Raw genomic sequence first — 20,506 nt, 5'->3', positions numbered from 1 at the left:
ACCACCTAGTGGTGTAGGATCCCCAGAAGTGGGAAGAACTCTTAGTGTCAGAGTATCACAGTGAGTCGTAGAAAGTTGAGTGGAAAGATGGTATGTCTGTGGTTAAGATTCCACTCTGGGTTCTATGTCTGTCCGTCTACCACAGACTTCCGGCAAGTCTCTGAACCTCTCTGTGCCTCACTACCCATACTGTACAGATGGAGAATGACTCCGCTCTGCCTCATGGGCTGCTGAAGATCAGACTGTGAATGGGTGTGAGGTCCTGACATTGTATACCACTGAGAAAAACTGAAAAGCTTCTTTTAAAGTGGATTTGTTTTGGGATATTAGGGAGTCTTGGTATGTGTCCACTAATGACTTTTCTTTTTTGGCTTTTGGAAACACTGCAGTGCTAATATGCTCAGCTGCTAAGAGGGAGGAAGCACCTCATGCTAACTGAGTGACCCTTCTCGCCAATTACAGAGAAACAGCAAGGGGCTTCAAAATCTTTGGTTAGGAGATGAGTGGCTACAATGTGGGGGGCCATGAGGTAGCGTAGAGAAATGGGAGAGAGATTTTCAGAGCTCCATAGGGCAGATGGAAAGTCCATGCTGAAAATAAAGGAAAGCTGCTGTTCAGGCAGATTTGGAACAGGAATAGATCTGCATTTACGCACTGCTTTCAAGCAGCTCTCAGTGGCTTAGTTTTCTTTTGCGGATTGAAAAACCCATTAAGGCCCAGAGACAGTGGATGCCTTGGAGCCCATTCCACTAGCCCATGAAATAATGAAAAGTCTCCTACTGACTCCTCTGACTAGGGACTGAATATGCCAAGAAGGCCAATGGCATTTTAGGATGTATAAGTAGGGGCATTGCCAGCAGATCGAGGGACGTGATCGTTCCCCTCTAGTCGACATTGGTGAGGCCTCGTCTGGAGTACTGTGTCCAGTTTTGGGCCCCACACTACAAGAAGGATGTGGAAAAACTGGAAAGAGTCTAGCAGAGGGCAACAAAAATGATTAGGGGACTGGAACACGTGACTTATGAGGAGAGGCTGAGGGAACTGGGATTGTTTAGTCTGCGGAAGAGAAGAATGAGGGGGGATTTGATAGCTGCTTTCAGCTACCTGAAAGGGAGTTCCAAAGAGGATGGATCTAGATTGTTCTCAGTGGTAGCTGATGACAGAACAAGGAGTAATGGTCTCAAGTTGCAGTGGGGGAGGTTTAGGTTGGATATTAGGAAAAACTTTTTCACCAGGAGGGTGGTAAAACACTGGAATGTGTTACCTAGGGAGGTGGTGGAATCTCCTTCCTTAGAAGTTTTTAAGGTCAGGCTTGACAAAGCCCTTGCTGGGATGATTTAGTTGGGGATTGGTCCTGCTTTGAGCAGGGGGTTGGATTAGATGACCTCCTGAGGTCCCTTCCAACCCTGATATTCTATGATTCTATGGTTCCTGGTGCCAAGACAGGTGCATTAGAAATATCATAATGACCTCCCTCAAAGACAAAGCTAAATGGGTAGCAGAGATGAAACTGAATGCAGCTCATCTGATGCCTAGTTCCAGTCACAGTACCCAATGTGTTAGAATAGAATTTATTCCCTCCCGTGACATATTTCCTAACAGGTCCTAAAACAGCGAAGTCAGCCTTCCACAAAAGGATTTCACTGAAAGCAGAATCCAGGGCCTGTGTTTTGAACAAAGCAGGAGAGAGAGCCCTAGGAATGCACCACTCTCTGGGGAAGACACAATTATTGGCTAAACAAGCCTCTGCTTGAATAGGCTTCAAAAGTAAGGTTGCATAGCCGGTCTATTAATGTTAAACTTTTATTTCACAGTTTTTTAGCTTAGTCATTTCATCCACAAGAAAATAAAGTGACAGCAGGGTTCTGTGTTCCCCAACCTCCGTGCAGGACAAAAGGCTTTGCAGGTAGGCATAATTCATCTTAAACAAGACAGATGCCAAGAGACATATGAATAATTAAATTTTTTTTAGAACAGCCCTTTTCCTTCTCTGGTAAGGCTGGCACCCTTCCAAAAATTAAACAAAATGAGGTGGAGTCATGTTTCAAGATGAGACTTTTTTCCCCAAAAGCCACATACTTAGAAATAGTATTTTTCTGTAAACAGTTCAGGAGACCAGCTAACTGCCTCATCCAGTCCACCCACTAAATAAGTTGCACATGAATGGCTCTTCTGGGTTTCTGAGCAGGCACAAGTTCCAGAGACCGCATCTTCTAGAAGCGAGGCCTTAGCAACATTTGCAGGTTTAGGAGTTGCTGGAATTCCAGCTCTATTCATAGGATTTAATTTTCTGCTTCTTAAACATGTATCAGTTCTTGACTTTCCACTGTTGGCTTTGTCTTCAGAAATAGTTTTTTTGTCAATGGGTTTGCAGATAGCTGGGCTCCTAGCTTGCAATCCAACTGTTTTTAAATTAGAAAATGCAACTGGCTGTAACAATTTTGTTGCTGATGGAGGGATCCATTCTTTAGAGTCATTCTCTGGCACCTCGCTGTTGATAAACGACTGCTGTGAAACAGACTTATTGATGGCTGTGTTACTTGAACTTTTGTGTTTCAGGAATTTGCTGGTAAATTGTCTTAATAAAGTATTTTTAAAAGAAGGCCTAGACAGTTTACATTTGCAGTGGATTTTAGTAGGACTTTTAGATGTCAATTTAGGGAGAACTGATTCTCTCCCCCTCTGGGATCTGAATTTTTGAAGAGGTCTTGCAACAGGAGTTGACTGTGAATAAGGAACAAAGTTCTGGGTATCTACCAGATCAAGTTCTGAATCATAAAGTGAGTAAGTTATGGGTGTACTGTGTATACCAAAAGGAGGTGGTAAACTAAGTGAGGATCTGCACTTCGAATAGCTGCAGTCAACATCTAATGGACTACACACTAATTCAGATGCTGTGTACTTTTCAGTAAAAACATCTTCCTGTGCTGAAGAGTTGTGAGACTTATCTGAAAATTCTACCATGGTTTCTATCTCTCTAGCACTAGCATCGAAGAGGTCAGCAGAAGCATTGTAGCTGCTTTTGGGGTGATTGGAGTTGTTCTGTAGCAAGTCACTCTGGTTTATAGCTCTAACAGTATTTTCTTGCAATTCAGTTAATGGTTCTAATTCGCTCTTACACATATTTTTAGCTTTGTAGGGAGCTGCTGAATCACAGCCCAGTTCTTGAGAACTTGTAAAATCTGTTCTTGGGTCTGGTGGATAACTACAATTTTCTTTATTTTCCCAATCAGCTACACAGCCATCATATAGAGAATGTAAGTGGGCAGGTTTCTCTCTCCTTTGTAAATACGGGCTTTCTGCATCTTTCATAGTACACTGAAGGTTGGTGAAAGAATGGGCATTGTTTGAAATATTAACATTTGCTTCCTCAGATGGTAGAAAACTGCCCGCTGAAAGAGCAAAAGTTGCTCTAACTGCTGAGGACTGTGACAGCACTAGCAGAGGTGGGTTAGGTATAAAGTCAGACTCTCTGCCTCTCTTAGTACTTGTAGATAAAATGCTGGTCAAAGGCTCACTCTGTGATACTTGGCCATTTACAGGAGTGAGGTTTGATTGATGGCAGGAGGTAATATGCTCTTTGCAAGTATTCACATTCTCTGCTAGTTGTGGGAACCTCCCTGTTGTGGTGGTTGATTTGCAGGCAGTATGTACAATGCCTTGCCTACATGATGTTTTGCTATGATTTTCATCCAACTCACTTCTTTCACGCAGGGAACATTTATGAGCATTGAGACCTACTGGGGATATGGTGCTCTTGTTGTTTTCAATTCTGGCTATGAATTCATTTAGACTTTCAGAGAACGGCAACTCGTCCCAAATCATAGGGTCATCCTGAGAAGTTCCAGCTGCAATTCCATGATTAGGAGACACTGCTGAGTTGCAAAATGAATAATCTTTTCTCTGGTAAAGCAAGGAGTTAAAAGAGTTTTCTTGAAAGTAATCATGTCTGCTGATAATCTCTGGGCAAGAGTATTTTAAATCCAATGGGCTTTGTAACAACCTGGACCTGTTCCTATCAGGTGACCATTCTCTCTTTAAAGAAGAGAAGCTCTCTAGTTTTTCAGTTGCAGTGATCGTGTTTGACTGACTAGACAGTGAACTGAATTCATTATCTTCCTGTTCATTTCTCTCATTCATAGGGCTACAGAGCTGTAAATCTTGAATGGCTTGGTTGCTGGGGCTTAGGTTGCATAGTTCTGCAGAGAAACGCCTCTCCTGTAGTTTACACTGTTCACCAGCAGCCTTGCCCAGTTCTAAAGATGAAAAGTCTTCTGTTGTTACCCAATCAACAGATGAAGAAGTCAGGCCAAAGGACTGCTGCCAGGGTCCTGAAAAACTCTCTCGGCCACTTGACTGAACAAAACATGAGTTGCTGCCAGAGCTACACAAGCTGCTGAGCTCACTGCTAGGCTGATCTATTGCAATGAAAGGACAACCAGGTCGCTGTGAGCTACTGTGACTGCTCCTGAAATTAGCTGATTGCAGGAGCTGACGGAAGTAGCTGATAACAGTAAAGCCAGCAACAGCCGTGTTTGGCAGGAAAATCTGGCAGGCTGTAAGATCTCTTGTAAGTCTATTAATTCTGTAGCAGTTTTGCAAAATGTTGTCAGAAACAGAGTGCCCTCCATCATGGTTTTCAGAGCTCTGTAAAAGAATTAATTATGTTTATTAGTGTAATGATTTGTCTGTATACAGAGCAAAATTTTATGGGGACTGAGAGCAAGAAAGGTCTAAACAAGTCCAGTCCACAGTTCATTTTAAAGACCTTCTCTTTTCATCAGGGTCTTTGGGGAAAGAGAGGAAAACCTGCTGTTTCACAGCAGCACACCCTAGCAAATGAGTGCTACTGAAAGTTATAAAGGACATCCCAGTCAGAAGGCCTTTGTGGCAATGATGCAAAGAATTTTCAGAGCGCTGGGTGAAAACTCAGTAGGAATTCTGAGGAGAAAAGACAAAACCTGGGCAGAAGAAAAACTACATCACTAGAGAAGGCCACCTTGTGAAGAGGGACATACTGCATAATTGACTAGGTGGCCACTAGACAGCAGATACCTTCCTTTGAACAATGACGTACTGAGCAATGTTCGAAGCAGGGCACCCTGATACCCAGGAGCAGGGATTGGAGAGGAATATTACCTGGACCCCCTTGGTTAGGTCTAGATAGTGCTGGAGCTGTATGGCCAGATCTTCAGAGGGGTCTCATCTGGAACTCTATTTGCACCCCCGTTTATCACTCACTGAATTGAAACTGCAAGTGCAAATTTAGAAGCATTCTTGGAAAAAGAAAGGCCTAAAGCATGTAGCTCATGGAGTGATTAAAACACCTGTAGTGTCTAGAGGAAATGCAATGCCAGAGCTGAGCAACTGGTGGAAGGTACAGACTGCAGAACGATTCACGGATTCCAAGGCCAGAAGGGACCATTGTGATCATCTAGTCTGACCTCCTGAGTAGCACAGGCCTGAGGACTTCTGCAAAATAATTCCTAGAGCAGGTATTTTAGAAAAACATCTAATCTTGGATGGTCAGTAATGGAGAATCAACCAAGGCGGGGGGGAATTGAACCTGGGTCTCCTACATCCTGGGCGAATTCTCTAGCCACTAGACTAAAAGTTACAAAGGTGGGCACCTCCTGGCAAGTTTTGAATGGGGCCCGATTCAGTAGGCTTGCTCCGAGCATGCCTATTGGATCAGATCCCACAGGTGAGATAGGTGGCCTCTCACCTAACTTCTCCCAGTTTGTGGATTGTACTGGGCCTTAGGCAAGAGAGAAACATCTGAATGCCTAGAGGGAGGCAACAATGCATGTTCCCAGAGGCAGAAATGTAGGTGTCAAGGGGAACCTTTACCCTGAAAATGTAGGTGCCAAATGGCCGTAGGTCCTACACATAACAGCTGTGTGGGGGTTTTGCGGATGGCAGTGGTGCCTAAGATTGTGACGTAGAAGCCTAAATCTGGGGTTTAGGCTGCTAAGTACCTTTGCAGATCTGGGCCTTATTCAGCTACGTAGGAAGTTAATAGCAGAATTGAGAGTGGAACACAGGTCTGATTCCTCATCTTATGGCCTAGCCCCACTGCCTTCTTTGCTGGATATTTCAGTCCCCAGAAGAAATCATACATGCTGCTCTGCTACTGTCAGTGTAGGAACACGGTACATTAGACTCTCAAGCCTGCCTAGTAAAATTTGCATGATTCAACTGGAAAACTAATGGATCAAAAGTGGAAAGTTACCTTCACTCCAAATATAAATCTTCTCCCAATGAAACAAGTTTTGACTGCTTGAATTAACACACTTGGAGATGCATCTCTGTCCAGCTCTCCTGATACTTGGTTAAAATCTTGAATATACCTTGAATGAAGAAAGTTAAATGTTAAGTATTGACATGGGCAGAGAAAGCTTTACATGGTATTTAAATTGTAATGATTAGGGCACCCACACTAAAGATGGGGTATTGGGTTAGGTTGTTGAGCTACACATGGAATGAAAAGATGAAATCAGAGTAGGAAGTTAGCAGTGACAAAGCAGTGATCTGCAGAGAATCAACTTAACTATTATATAGAAGAGAAGTAAGGACACATACATACAACTGGAAAAAAAATCAAACAGAGAAATAATGGAGTAAGCAGACAACTACATAATTTGCTTTAGGACTGGTCTGCACGCAATTTTTATAGCAGTATCAGTATTTCTGTTAAGGGTGTGTTTTTATTGATAGTTTGACCGGTATCACCCACAGTGTGGACGCAGTTATACTGGTATAAAGGTGACATACCAGAGTAACTTGTTCCCCTTCTGGTATGGGAATAGCTATACTGGTACTAAGCACGCTTATAACAATATAACTTTGTCCACACTAAGAGGAGGTGAGAGGTCTGCCATTTCACGTATAATGATATAGTAAAAGCAGTACAATGTTTTATTGTAGACAAGGCCAAAAATTAAAGCTAGCACGAAGCTTGAAGTATAGCAGTAAATTCACACTACACTGGGTGGGTTTTTTTAAAACAAAGTATTCATGATACATTCTTCTGCTATAAAGTAATAAAAATTTACAGAAGCATGTATGCACACAAACTGAGCCCTGGTCTACACTACAAACTTGTCAGCATAACTATGTTGGTCAGGGTGTGGAAAATCCACACCACTAAGTGATATAGTTATACAGACTTAACCCCCGGTATAGACAGTGCGATGGTGACGGGAGGGCTTCTCCTGTCAAAATAACCATCGCCACTCGGGGAGGTGGAGTACCTACGCCAATGGGAGAAGTTCTCCCGTTGGTGCAGGAAGTGCCATTGCAGCACTGTGAGCATAGACAAGCCCTGAGACACTATACACTCCCTATTCCTATCATCTACAGCTGCTAAAGGAACTGGAAAACATGGAATTGAAGCATGAGAATGTCAGTTGGTAAGAAGGTGGTACTACATATTACTCTAATGATGGGGCGTACCTGATGGACAGCTTACTCCTGGTGGAATTCTGCACCAAAAAATTAAAAATTCTGTCCACAATATTTTAAAATTCTGCATATTTTATTTGTCAAAAACACCACAATTATTTTTGGTCATTTATTTCAAAATACCTGTCAGCAAGTATGTCTGTAACAATACAGACAACAAAAAAGATTCAGGAAATGTTTTTCAACAAATAGAGTTCTGTATTAATATGTCTAGTAAGGAATCTGAGTAATAATTCTCTTAAACTACACCACAGAACCATTTTCCCCACACCCCTCAGAAGCAGTGCAAAGGTTTGGGGGAGTCAAAGGTAACGGAGGAGCTGAGGGAGAGGGAAATATATTGCTGGGAAGGAGCCTGGGTGTGAACTTGGAGGGTTGTTGGGTATGAGTGGGAAAAGTATGGAACAGGTTTTTTGCGGGGCGGGGAGGGATTGTTAGAGACCTTCCCCCATGCAGACCCTGGCTGACCCCTATCCTCTCCTATTTAGTCAGGCACATCTGCCCCTGTCCCCATGTGTCTCTGTTCCCCCACCCAGCCACTCCCCTGTCCCCGTGTGTCTGTTCCCCCACCCAGCCACTTCCCTTTCCCTACATGTCTCTGCACTTCCCTCCCCCGTGGCCCTGTGCCTCCACTCCCATTCAGCCCCTGCCCCAGTCTGTCCTCCCCCACTAGCCCTTAGGAGCCCCTGTCTGACCCCGCTAACCCCAGCACCCCATGCTGTTTGTGTCCCCATAACTCCTGTCTCCTGACCTGGCCTGACAAGCTCTGTGAAGAAGGCAGCTCTCTCTCTTCCCTCGCTGGCCATGAGCTGTAGCTTTGTTTTATTGCCACAGTGCCCTCTGGTGGGCAAAAGACAGAATTGCATAAGTTATTTTCTGCTGGGAGCTGCTGCTGTTCTTGTGCCACAGTGCCCTCTTGTGGGCAAAAGGCGGAACAGCAGCAACATTTTTTTCTGTGCAAAAAATTAGAAATCTGCAGGGCTCATTAATTATGTGCACACGCAATAGTGCACAATTCTCTCAGGAGTAGCAGGTGCTAGACTGGGATAAAAAGCAAGAATATTATCCTAACTATTCAGAATGTAAGACAAAGCAAGCTTCTTTGTCTATCCACCACAGCCTGTGTGTGAAATTTGAGAGAGGGAGAAGTCATGGTGATGGTCTTGAAGCGGAGGAACAAGCTGTAACTATGTGTTGTTAGAGAGTTAGCAAAGGATAATACAAATCAGATGGGTGAGAATGTATTCCCTACCTAGGGAAGCTATTAAGGTGGTGTTTTCAGAAATGCTTGGCTTAGGTTCAATTCTGCTCCTACTGATCACATGCATAAAATTCTCACTGAAGTCAAATCCCGCTCTAAGATTTTTATAGTCAGGATTTTTTATGGCCAAAGGGTGAAGCTTGTAGGACTGGTGGTTGAGTTCTCAGTAGCATGCCTGGGAATTCACTCCTTGCTAACTGCAACCTGACCACTTCAGTGACGAGCTATAAGACACATTTTCTACCTCAATGTCCAAAACACAAGGTAGTGCAAGAGAGAGATGTCCCCAATGAGGCACCTAAATGACACGGAAAAGTGTGTCTAAACCTGAGGGAAGCTACACTATTTAGCAACTTGCCATCAGACCAGGAATGATCACTAATGACAAAGGGACATAAGGGACCAAGCTCCCAATGCAGCGTGAAACTCACAAAGGGCAGGTAATATCTACCTTTGATAGAGATCCTTCAGGTCTCTCTCCTGCACTTTGGCAACACTTGTACAGCTGACATACCAATATATTGTTAGTGAAATGAAATTGTGAGGTGCACCTCTTTGACAAGATCTTCTCAAATGTTAACCCCTGGTTTCCTAGTAGATGGATTAAGCTGCAGGCAGTAGGGCTCATGGGGTTTTGTCTCTTATGAACGTCTTTAATGTCTCAACTTAAGTCTTTTAAAGTGTCCAGATAACATGGTGATAGGTGCCAAATAAATGCTTGTAACAAGAAGGTATTTTCCTGATTTCACCCTTACAAATAAATCACCATCTACTCAGATCTAATTTTTACCAGTTTATGGAGAAATACTGCTCAGATACCAAGTTGGCAAACAGTTCTAAGAAAATATTTGGAGCCATGAATGTAGCCACACACTCATTCCCCCTCCTCCCCCGATTCTGCTAGGTTGAGTGAGGGGAGGCAGCTATATAATTTTAAAAAAAGTAATCCTTTACCTCTGCAGACTTCCTGCTGTGACCCCAAAGAATGGATCTAAAGAGCTTCCAAACACGGTAATGGCAAATAAATCACTAGTGCCAGCAACTTTTAGGGACAGCTTATACCTGTAGTTTGCATCCTTAGCTTCACCCGTGCAGCCACATTTTAGACAGTTAAACCTGGTAAGACAGTAAGAAAAATGAGCACACATTTTTGTTAATTGATGGTGTAGTAAGAATTTCTATCCATCAATAAACACTACCAGCATAACGCACCTTGTACCAAATCAGAAATGTAGTTTTTTTCTTATTCTTTGCTCTTTATGGCCCCAATCATGCAATAAGCTCAACAAAAGCAGATTCCTGTGATCATGCAAAGCCACATGAACTTCAGTGAAGCTCTTTTACACAGTTAGTAAACATAAGCCTAATATAGGCTATGGGGAAGTTGGGGTTACTTTAATGTTTTTTTGGGGGGGAGCGGGGGGATTTGAGGGATGTCTGACTTCACTTTGAAACTCCTAGCACAGTAGTTTTTGTATTTCGGATTTCTTTTATTTTATTTACCTAGAGCTTTGGATAAATCAAAAAGATAACAAAACCCCCTCAGACATTAGAAACCTCCACCATCTATCTTCTCTTCAATATCTGACACTATGGAGATACCAAGCTTTGTAAAGCTGGATGTCTTGATTTAGTATTTATGGAATTCATTCTTTTCGTGTGCTTCAGAGTCAGTGCCCAGGATTTGACAGGGCATCAATCTGGATGTTCCACACATTTGTGGGAGTTTCTTGATTTTACAGAACAATGGCACTATGTGATTGCCAAATGCTGTGGAGTAGGAAAGGGCAAAATTTGGGCACTGTCTAGATGTGAGATGGGGAGATGTGAGATGGACCCTATGTTATGAGAGGAAGGATGGGGTTGTCTACAGTCAAAGAATGAGGAAAGTCAAAAGGTTCATGAAGTTCAAGAAACCAGCTCAGTTTTAGTCATGTTAAACTGAAGTTAAGACATCTGGGAGAAAGTGTCTATAGATGCAAGAATGAGCCCATAGTTCCTACTGGCATAAGAAAGCAGGAGCTAGTGAATCTAGATTTCAAGGAATCTATGGGAAAGTAAACGTATTCTGTGCTCAGTGCCCCGTATTCTGCCACCATATTGTCCTCTTTCAAATCCCCTCTTAAAACTCTCCATTGCCATAATGCCTACAAGAAACTTTACAACAGTTAGGTTGCTAGTGTGCTGAGACCACCGTCATTGACGATCATGAGGATTTTCTCATTGTGCTCCCCTTCTGTCTTTTGTCTCACCTGCTGTGTCATCTTATAATTACATCTGTAAACTCTTTGGGATAAGGACTGTTTTTGTATGGGGCCAAGATCAATCAGATCCTGGTCCATGACTAGGGCTCTCAGGCACTAACATAATAGTTCTAATACAACTTTCTACAGGTCACTTATATATATAGCACCCAAAGTGTGGTAGGTGCTTTCCAAATAAACAATTAGCAGTGCCCCAACATAGACCTACCTATTAGAATCTAGTATCAGCTTAGAAAAGCAATTTTGACAAGAAGGGTACACAAAGCTGGAGTTTTGGACAGAAATTACAGAGGCAGCTAACAGTCTTCTCCTGCCATTCATGTGTTCACAGTGTCACCTGAAAAGACAGAAACACAGAATGATCTGATGACATTATCATGTATGAAATTTTAACACAAACTTCTTTTTTTCTTAAAAATAAAACTTTAGCTTTTTTAAAAAGAGTAGTCTGTATCCCGGTTAGCCTCAGCATATTATTTACTGCTCCTTATGAAACAGAAGACAACGGCTACTTGAAGTTGTGTTAAAGAGAAACATTTAATAGTTTTTCAAATAAGTACTGCAAAATACTGTACTGTTTAAGGTGATATTATAACTATGCTTCATCCCAGCTTTAAAGCATAATTGTTCTGGACTCTTTATTTAAGCTGGAGTCACAATATGGGGTTAAAAACCTGAGACACCTACATGATGGCGTTTGCATTATTGTGTTCAACTTCAATGAGTTCATGAATGAGGGAGATAACCTAGTGACAGAGACGTGGAAAAAGCGAATGTACTCAATGCTTTTTTTGCCTCTGTCTCCACAAACAAGGTCAGCACCCAGACTGCTGCACTGGGCAGCACAGCATGGGGAGGAGGTGACCAGCCCTCTGTGGAGAAAGAAGTGGTTCGGGACTATTTAGAAAAGCTGGTCAAGCACAAGTCCATGGGGCCGGATGCGCTGCATCCGAGAGTGCTAAAAGGAGTTGGTGGATGTAACTGCAGAGCCATTGGCCATTATCTTTGAAAACTCATGGTGATAGGGGGAGGTCCTGAAGACTGGAAAAAGGCTAATGTAGTGCCCATCTTTAAAAAAAGGGAAGGAGGAGGATCCTGGGAACTACAGGCCAGTCAGCCTCATCTCAGTCCCCGGAAAAATCATGGAGCAGGTCCTCAAGGAATCAATTCTGAAGCACTTAGAGGAAAGTGATCAGGAACAGTCAGCATGGATTCACCAAGGGCAAGTCATGCCTGACTAATCTAATTGCCTTCTATGACAAGATAACTGGCTCTGTGGATGAGGGGAAAGCAGTGGACTTGTTGTTCCTTGACTTTAGCAAAGCTTTTGACACTGTCTCCCACAGTATTCTTGCCAGCAAGTTAAAGAAGTATGGGCTGGATGAATGGACTATAAGGTGGATAGAAAGCTGGCTAGACTGTCGGGCTCAATGGGCAGTGATCAATGGCTTCATGTCTAGTTGGCAGCCGGTATCAAGTGGAGTGCCGCAAGGGTTGGTCCTGGGGCCGGTTTTGTTCAATATCTTCATAAATGATCTGGAGGATGGTGTGGATTGCACCCTCAGCAAGTTTGCAGATGACACTAAACTGGGAGGAAATATAGATACGCTGGAGGGTAGGGATAGGATACAGAAGGCCCTAGACAAATTAGAGGACTGGGCCAAAACAAATCCGATGAGGTTCAACAAGGACAAGTGCAGAGTCCTGCATTTAGGACGGAAGAATCCAATGCACCACTACAGACTAGGGACCGAATGGCTAGGCAGCAGTTCTGCAGAAAAGGACCTAGGGGTTACAGTGGACGGGAAGCTGGATATGAGTCAACAGTGTGCCATTGTTGCCAAGAAGGACAATGGCATTTTGGGATGTATAAATAGGGGCATTGCCAGCAGATTGAGGGACGTGATCGTTCCCCTCTAGTCGACATTGGTGAGGCCTCATCTGGAGTACTGTGTCCAGTTTTGGGCCCCATACTACAAGAAGGATGTGGAAAAATTGGAAAACGTCCAGCAGAGGGCAACAAAAATTATTAGGGGACTGGAACACATGACTTATGAGGAGAGGCTGAGGGAACTGGGATTGTTTAGTCTGCGGAAGAGAAGAATGAGGGGGGATTTGATAGTTGCTTTCAACTACCTGAAAGGGGGTTCCAAAGAGGATGGCTCTAGACTGTTCTCAGTGGTAGCAGTTGACAGAACAAGGAGTAATGGTCTCAAGTTGCAGTGGGGGAGGTTTAGGTTGGATATTAGGAAAAACTTTTTCACTAGGAGGGTGGTGAAACACTGGCATGCGTTACCTAGGGAGGTGGTGGATTCTCCTTCCTTAGAAGTTTTTAAGGTCAGGCTTGTCAAAGCCCTGGCTAGGATGATTTAGTTGGGGATTGGTCCTGCTTTGAGCAGGGGGTTGGACTAGATGACCTCCTGAGGTCCCTTCCAAACCTGACATTTTATGATTCAACGATGAGGGGACAATCGGATGCTGGGCACTCGAGGCACTCAGAAAATCATTAGGTTGTCCTTTCAATTGAGAATGAAGACCATAATTCTGCCTTTTGATCCAACAGTGCAGACCAGCAAAGTGCGCAACTAACTTCAATGAGGCACAGGTCTGCCCATGTCTATCGGATAGCAGTATGAGGAGCTAAATAGTTTCCAAACTAGTCTTAATTTTCTCTGCAGAATTACCAATGTACTCTATAGTTAAGGGGTGGGCAAACTTTTTGGCCTGAGGGCCACATTGGGGAATAGAAATTGTATGGCCGGCCATGAATGCTCACAAAATTGGGGTTGGGGTGCAGGCTCTGGGGTGGGGCTGAGGATGAGGAGTTTGGGGAGTAGGAGGGTGCTCTGGGCTGGGACTGAGGGGTTTGGAGGGCGGGAGGGGAATAAGGGCTGGGGCAGAGGTGCAGGAAAGGGTGCAGGTTCTGGCTGGGGCTGGGGATGAGAGGTTTGGGATGCAGGAGGGTGCTCCGGGCTGGGATCAAGGGGTTTGGAGACCTGGAGGGGGATCAGGGCTGGGGCAGGGGTATGGGGAGAGGCCCAGGTGGTGCAGGCTTCCAAGCGGCGCTTACCGCAAGCGGCTCCTGGAAGCAGTGGCATATCCCTTCTCCGGCTCCTATGTGGAGGCACGACTAGGTGGCTCTGCACTCTGTCCCATCCGCGGGCACCGCCCCTGCAGCTCCCATTGGAACGTGTAGGAGCCAGAGCGGGGCCATGCCATGGCTTCTGGGAGTTGCATGGTGCAGCCTCCAACCCAGCGCCCCAGCTGGAGCAGGGTCAAGCCGCATGGTGCGGCCTCGAACTCAGTGCCCTGGCCGGAACAGGGCCAAGCTGCGTGGTGTGGCTCATGAGCCGTAGTTTGCCCACTCCTGCTATAGTTAAATCATTCTTTTGAGGAGACATTTGGCTCATGTGGTTTTAGTCTTATGTTTCACCAAAATTAAAAAATGCAAGTCATCTGGTTTGAATTAAATACAGTTTTGCTCGGGCACACTTTACTCCAGGGGTCGGCAACCTTTCAGAAGTGGTGTGCCAAATCTTCATTTATTCACGCTAATTTAAGGTTTCACGTGCCGGTAATTCATTTTAATGTTTTTAGAAGGTCTCTCTCTATAAGTCTGTATTATATAACTAAACTATTGTTGTATGTAAAGTAAACAAGGTTTTTAAAATGTTTAAGCAGCTTCATTTAAAAGTAAATTAAAATGAAGATCTTATCAGTTTAGTGCAGTGGTTCTTAACCTGGGGTGCATGCACCCCCTGCAGGTGCGAGATGCCCTTTCTGGGGGTGCGAGACATGCGAGTTTTTTTAGAAAGTAAATCATTGAAAACACAAATTAAGCACAGGTACATAAGTACAACTACTTTGTTTCATCAAACCTATGTATTTATTAACATTATACATTTTTAAACGATTACTGTAATATACAAAGTTTTTAAGTTTTCAAGTTTTTAAGCTAACTGTAGTGTAATTTTTTATAAGGGCTGTACAGCGCTAGGCCCAGGCCAGGAGCAGCGTCCTGGGCTGGATGCTGGTACCACAAGATGGCAGGAGGGCTGAGCAGGGCCAGGCGGCTGGAACCCCAGACCAGCAGCGAGGTGAACAGCGCCGGCGGCTGGTATCCCAGGCCAGCAGCAGGCTGAGTGGGGCAGATGGCTGGGACTCCGGCTGGCAACGGGCCAGCGGCTGGAACCCCAGACTGTCAGCAGTCTGGCTGACTCGCTGCCGGTCTTGGGTTCTGCCAGTTCCTGCCAGCCGTGGTCCTGGCTGCTGGCACTGCTCAGCCCGCTGTTGGCTGGGGGTTCCATTCACTCAGGCTTGCAGCGGGCTGAGCGAGGCTGGCGGCCGAGACCCTGGCTGGCAAGGGGCCGGTGGCCGGAACTCCAGACCGTCAGCGGGCTGAGCGGGGCCGGCGGACAGAACCCCAGACCAGCAGCGGGCTGAGTGGCTCAGCCGGCCGCCGGTCTGGGGTTTCGTCCGCCGGCTGCTGCCAGCCGGGGTCCCAGTTGCCGACCCCGCTCAGCCTGCTGCCGGCCTGGGGTTCCGTTCACCCAGGCAGGCAGTGGCCTGAGCGGGGCTGGTGGCTGGGACCCTGGCTGGCAGCAGTGTGCCAGTAAAAATCGGCTTGCCTGCTGTCTTTGGCACGCATGCCGCAGGTTACCGACCTCTGCTTTACTCTGAAAGCTGCTGTTTTCTCGAGGAGTCATTTAGCCATTCATATATGCTTCTTGCTCTTCAGGCTTTTTTAAAATATAAGACTAACACAAGACTTCAATTCTGAAACTGCAGAACACTCTATTTTAGTGAGACAGTCAATTTACCAAAATATTTCTTATGTATTTGACAGCAACAACTCTGTTTCTTCATTTGTGTGGGTCTTTCAAACAGCAATGGAGGAGAGAAAAACATGTTTAAGAATAGGAAAAAGTGATTGTAAAACTGAAAGAGTTATCAGAAGGATTCATATAGATGAAGGCCCTCAAGGTATTTTTAACATGAAATCAAATCAAGTTAAAAAAAACAAGTTGAAGCATCTCTTTAAAATGTTTCATGATAAACATTTTTAATCCAACAGGGCAACACTTGGAATTTTAATGTTGCTTTTGTAAATCAACCTCCTCACTATACTGGCACAGAGAGAAAAAGAGCCCTTTTAATCATATGGTGTCATGAACACCTGCTTTTTACCCAGACAACGTTAAAATTCCAAATTAAAACTTTGTACCCTCAACTATATTCAAATGTTATCTACCCTAAAATATGTCTGAGGATTTTTTTTAAGAGCTAGCACCTTATACTGTTTACAGTTTTAATTAAAAATACCCAGCTCTTCCAGTTTTCTTCACTGAATTATCCATTTGTCTCAGCTGTGGGTTACTATATAGTAGAAATATCTTCTACTAATCAATATGAAAGATGTGGTTCCAAAGCTGTCAAATAGAAGTGGAGGACTTTGTTAAAGGGCCTTATTTAAGGTGATGTGTAGTTCTTCAGATTGTTAAAGTTCGTAGAATGGAGAACAGACTGTGGATTTCTGAAACTGACAAACTGAAGCGTTTGTATAACTGACATACGCATTTGTGCATTCAACCATTTAGGTATCCCCCATAAGCTCCAAAGGTGCCATTTTTAAGCAAACCGTTGATAATGGCAATGTTTAGGTACAATTGCTCACAATGAGCAATACCCTTCACCTTAAATAGTCTAATTAAAATCAAAAGGAATATCCAAGGAAAACACCACTTTTTACAAGCCATTACCCTATGATCCCACTGAGAGTTACCAAAAGCAACTACAGCATTTGCTCGAGAAACTTCCTGAAAAAGCACAAGATCAAATCCGCACAGACACACCCCTGGAACCCTGACCTGGAATATTCTTTCTACTACCTAAGATCCATAAACCTGGAAATCCTGGGCACCCCATCATCTCAGGCATTGGCACCCTGACAGCAGGATTGTCTGGCTATGTAGACTCCCTCCTCAGGCCCTACGCTACCAGCACTCCCAGCTACCTTCGAGACACCACTGACTTCCTGAGGAAACTACAATCCATCGGTGATCTTCCTGATAACACCATCCTGGCCACTATGGATGTAGAAGCCCTCTACACCAACATTCCACACAAAGATGGACTACAAGCCGTCAAGAACACTATGCCCGATAATGTCACGGCTAACCTGGTGCCTGAACTTTGTGACTTTGTCCTTACCCATAACTATTTTACATTTGGGGACAATGTATACCTTCAGATCAGCGGCACTGCTATGGGTACCCGCATGGCCCCACAGTATGCCAACATTTTTATGGCTGATTTAGAACAACGCTTCCTCAGCTCTCGTCCCCTAAAGCCCCTACTCTACTTGCGCTATATTGATGACATCTTCATCATCTGGACCCATGGAAAAGAAGCCCTTGAGGAATTCCACCATGATTTCAACAACTTCCATCCCACCATCAACCTCAGCCTGGTCCAGTCCACACAAGAGATCCACTTCCTGGACACTACAGTGCTAATAAACAATGGTCACATAAACACCACCCTATACCGGAAACCTACTGACCGCTATTCCTACCTACATGCCTCCAGCTTTCACCCTGACCACACCACTCGATCCATCGTCTACAGCCAAGCTCTGCGATACAACCGCATTTGCTCCAACCCCTCAGACAGAGACAAACACCTACAAGATCTCTATCAAGCATTCTTACAACTACAATACCCACCTGCGGAAGTGAAGAAACAGACTGATAGAGCCAGAAGAGTTTCCAGAAGTCACCTACTACAGGACAAGCCTAACAAAGAAAATAACAGAACGCCACTAGCCGTCACCTTCAGCCCCCAACTAAAACCCCTCCAACACATTATTAAGGATCTACAACCTATCCTGAAGGATGACCCAACACTCTCACAAATCTTGGGAGGCAGGCCAGTCCTTGCCTACAGACAGCCCCCCAACCTGAAGCAAATACTCACCAACAACCACATACCACACAACAGAACCACTAACCCAGGAACCTATCCTTGCAACAAAGCCCGTTGCCAACTGTGCCCACATATCTATTCAGGGGACACCATCACAGGGCCTAATAACATCAGCCACACTATCAGAGGCTCGTTCACCTGCACATCCACCAATGTGATATATGCCATCATGTACCAGCAATGCCCCTCTGCCAAGTACATTGGTCAAACTGGACAGTCTCTACGTAAAAGAATAAATGGACACAAATCAGATGTCAAGAATTATAACATTCATAAACCAGTCGGAGAACACTTCAATCTCTCTGGTCACGCAATTACAGACATGAAGGTTGCTATCTTAAAACAAAAAAACTTCAAATCCAGACTCCAGCGAGAAACTGCTGAATTGGAATTCATTTGCAAATTGGATACTATTAATTTAGGCTTAAATAGAGACTGGGAGTGGCTAAGTCATTATGCAAGGTAGCCTATTTCCCCTTGTTTTTTCCTACCCCCCCCCCCCCCCCGACGTTCTGGTTAAACTTGGATTTGTGCTGGAAATGGCCCACCTTGATTATCATGCACATTGTAGGGAGAGTGGTCACTTTGGATGAACTATTACCAGCAGGAGAGTGAGTTTGTGTGTGTGGTTTTTGGAAAAAAAGGCGGGGGGGGGGAGGAGCTGAGAAAACCTGGATTTGTGCTGGAAATGGCCCACCTTGATTATCATGCACATTGTAAGGAGAGTGATCATTTTAGATAAGCTATTACCAGCAGGAGAGTGGGGTGGGAGGAGATATTGTTTCATGGTCTCTGTGTATATAATGTCTCCTGCAGTTTCCACAGTATGCATCCGATGAAGTGAGCTGTAGCTCACGAAAGCTTATGCTCAAATAAATTGGTTAGTCTCTAAGGTGCCACAAGTACTCCTTTTCTTTTTGGAAATACAGACTAACACGGCTGTTACGCTAAAATCTAGTGGATCAGTTTTTTTTTTTCCCCCTTCAGCCATGAGTTTACACTGCTCATGAAAAGAGCAATACACCTGAATTGTAACTTGCAGTGCTCCTGCCATTCTAATCCTGAGATGCCTAAATGGAGCTCACTAGCTGTGCAGTTAGCATTTCTGACCGATCCGTTCCCCTGTTTTTAAAGTGAATGCTGATGAAGAAGGTACATCCACAAAGAAGTGGATGCTGATTAGGTCACGACAGTCTCAACACCGGTCATCTCAATTAAGACTTGGGTGAGCAAGCCACACAGCTAGGATTTGGCATCTCCATAGCAACGTGCAGTACGTCATTCTGACACACCATCTTCCAGACTGCCCAATGTTGTGGCCATGCTGACGGTCTCTTTCTCTGCAGGAGATCTCTGGAGAGAAACCAGGTGCGCGCCAGTGCTCTTCCCAGGGCCGGAGCAGCGAAGGGGTGGAAGAAACAGCCACTTAATCCTTGTCTGAGGGGACTGTCAGTGAACGGATGCGGGGGGGCGGGGGGGGAATTTGGACACAAATGGTCAGCGCCTGGTAGCAGGTTTAAAACAAACACAAGAAAGTACTTTTTCAAGCAACGCACTGTCAACCTCTGGAACTCCTTGCCAGAGGGTGTTGCGAATGCCAATACTATAATTGGGTTCAAAAGGAAGCTAGACAGATTCATGGAGGATACTCCAATCAATGGCTATTAGCCAGGGTGGGCAGGGATGGTGTCCCTAGCCTCTGTTTGTCGGAAGCTGGGAATGGGCAACAGGGGATGGATCGCTTGATCATTACCTGTTAGGTTCACTCCCGCTGGGGCACCTGGCGTTGGCCACTGTCGGCGGACAGGATACTGGGCTGGATGGACCTTTGGTCTGACCCAGCAGGGCCGTTCCTATGCTCTGCCCGCCTGCGCTGCGGAGGGCGGGGAGGTGTGTGGGGGATGGAGGGGGAAGGGGGGTTGGGGGGAATCCGCGGGGGTGGCCGGGGGGAATCCGCGGGGGTGGCCGGGAGCCCCAGGCCGGAGCTAAGCACAGGCCGAGGCCGCCTGTCCAGAAGGCGGTGTGGGCGGCAAGGCCATTGCTGGGCCCAGCCCGGCGGAGGCGGGGCGCTCCCGGGGGGGTGGGGGGGGACCGGCGGGCAGGAGGCGCGATGCCAGCGACGGACGCGCCGAGGCGGCCGTTACTGGGACCAGGCAGACAGCTGGGGGGTTACTGGACTCACCCAATCGCAGCCCGGCTCAGGGAGCGGGAACCCCCTCCCCAGACACCGCTCCCGCCGCCCGCGCGCACCGGGCTCGCTTAGCCCGAAGGGGAAGTGACGTGACACGCACCGCCTCGTTCTCACACACCAATAATCATGCACAAAAACGGCCCCTTTCTCCTCGACCCCCTGGGAGAACAACACGGAAACGGATCACGTGAGTGAAGCATCCTCAAGGAGCCAATCGCCGCCTCCCAATATCAGACCAGGTAGCCAACCCCTGCTCTTCACAGAGAATAGTCAAAGAATCCGCTGAGCGCGATCAGGCAGCCAGTCACCACTTCCAAACACAACAGCCAATCAGGGTTAGCC

The 20,506-nt window shown here is 45.5% G+C and overlaps 1 protein-coding gene across 3 annotated transcripts; it reads right to left on the bottom strand.

Annotated features, from left to right (window-relative positions):
* Nucleotides 1–1,789: 1,789 nt before the first annotated feature.
* On the bottom strand, nucleotides 1,790–20,358 carry DDIAS (DNA damage induced apoptosis suppressor). 3 transcript variants are annotated; one of them, XM_077807599.1, is made up of 5 exons: nucleotides 20,156–20,358; nucleotides 11,198–11,326; nucleotides 9,680–9,841; nucleotides 6,233–6,350; nucleotides 1,790–4,647 (listed from the first exon to the last, which is right to left on the bottom strand). In XM_077807599.1, exons 2-5 carry the CDS (start codon nucleotides 11,308–11,310, stop codon nucleotides 2,080–2,082), a joined length of 2,961 nt encoding a protein of 986 aa, XP_077663725.1. In that variant the 5' UTR covers nucleotides 11,311–11,326; nucleotides 20,156–20,358; the 3' UTR covers nucleotides 1,790–2,079. The 3 variants fall into 3 exon arrangements, with proteins under 3 accessions (XP_077663725.1, XP_077663720.1, XP_077663732.1); XM_077807594.1 differs by lacking the exon at nucleotides 20,156–20,358 and adding an exon at nucleotides 19,727–19,874; XM_077807606.1 differs by lacking the exon at nucleotides 20,156–20,358 and adding an exon at nucleotides 19,727–19,874 and having other exon boundaries at nucleotides 9,788–9,841.
* Nucleotides 20,359–20,506: the final 148 nt, after the last annotated feature.

Source organism: Eretmochelys imbricata, chromosome 1 (assembly GCF_965152235.1).
Source record: "Eretmochelys imbricata isolate rEreImb1 chromosome 1, rEreImb1.hap1, whole genome shotgun sequence".
Lineage (NCBI taxonomy): Eukaryota > Metazoa > Chordata > Testudines > Cheloniidae > Eretmochelys > Eretmochelys imbricata.
The sequence above is the reverse complement of the archived record's forward strand: the minus strand, read 5'-3'. Positions and strand labels throughout refer to the sequence as shown.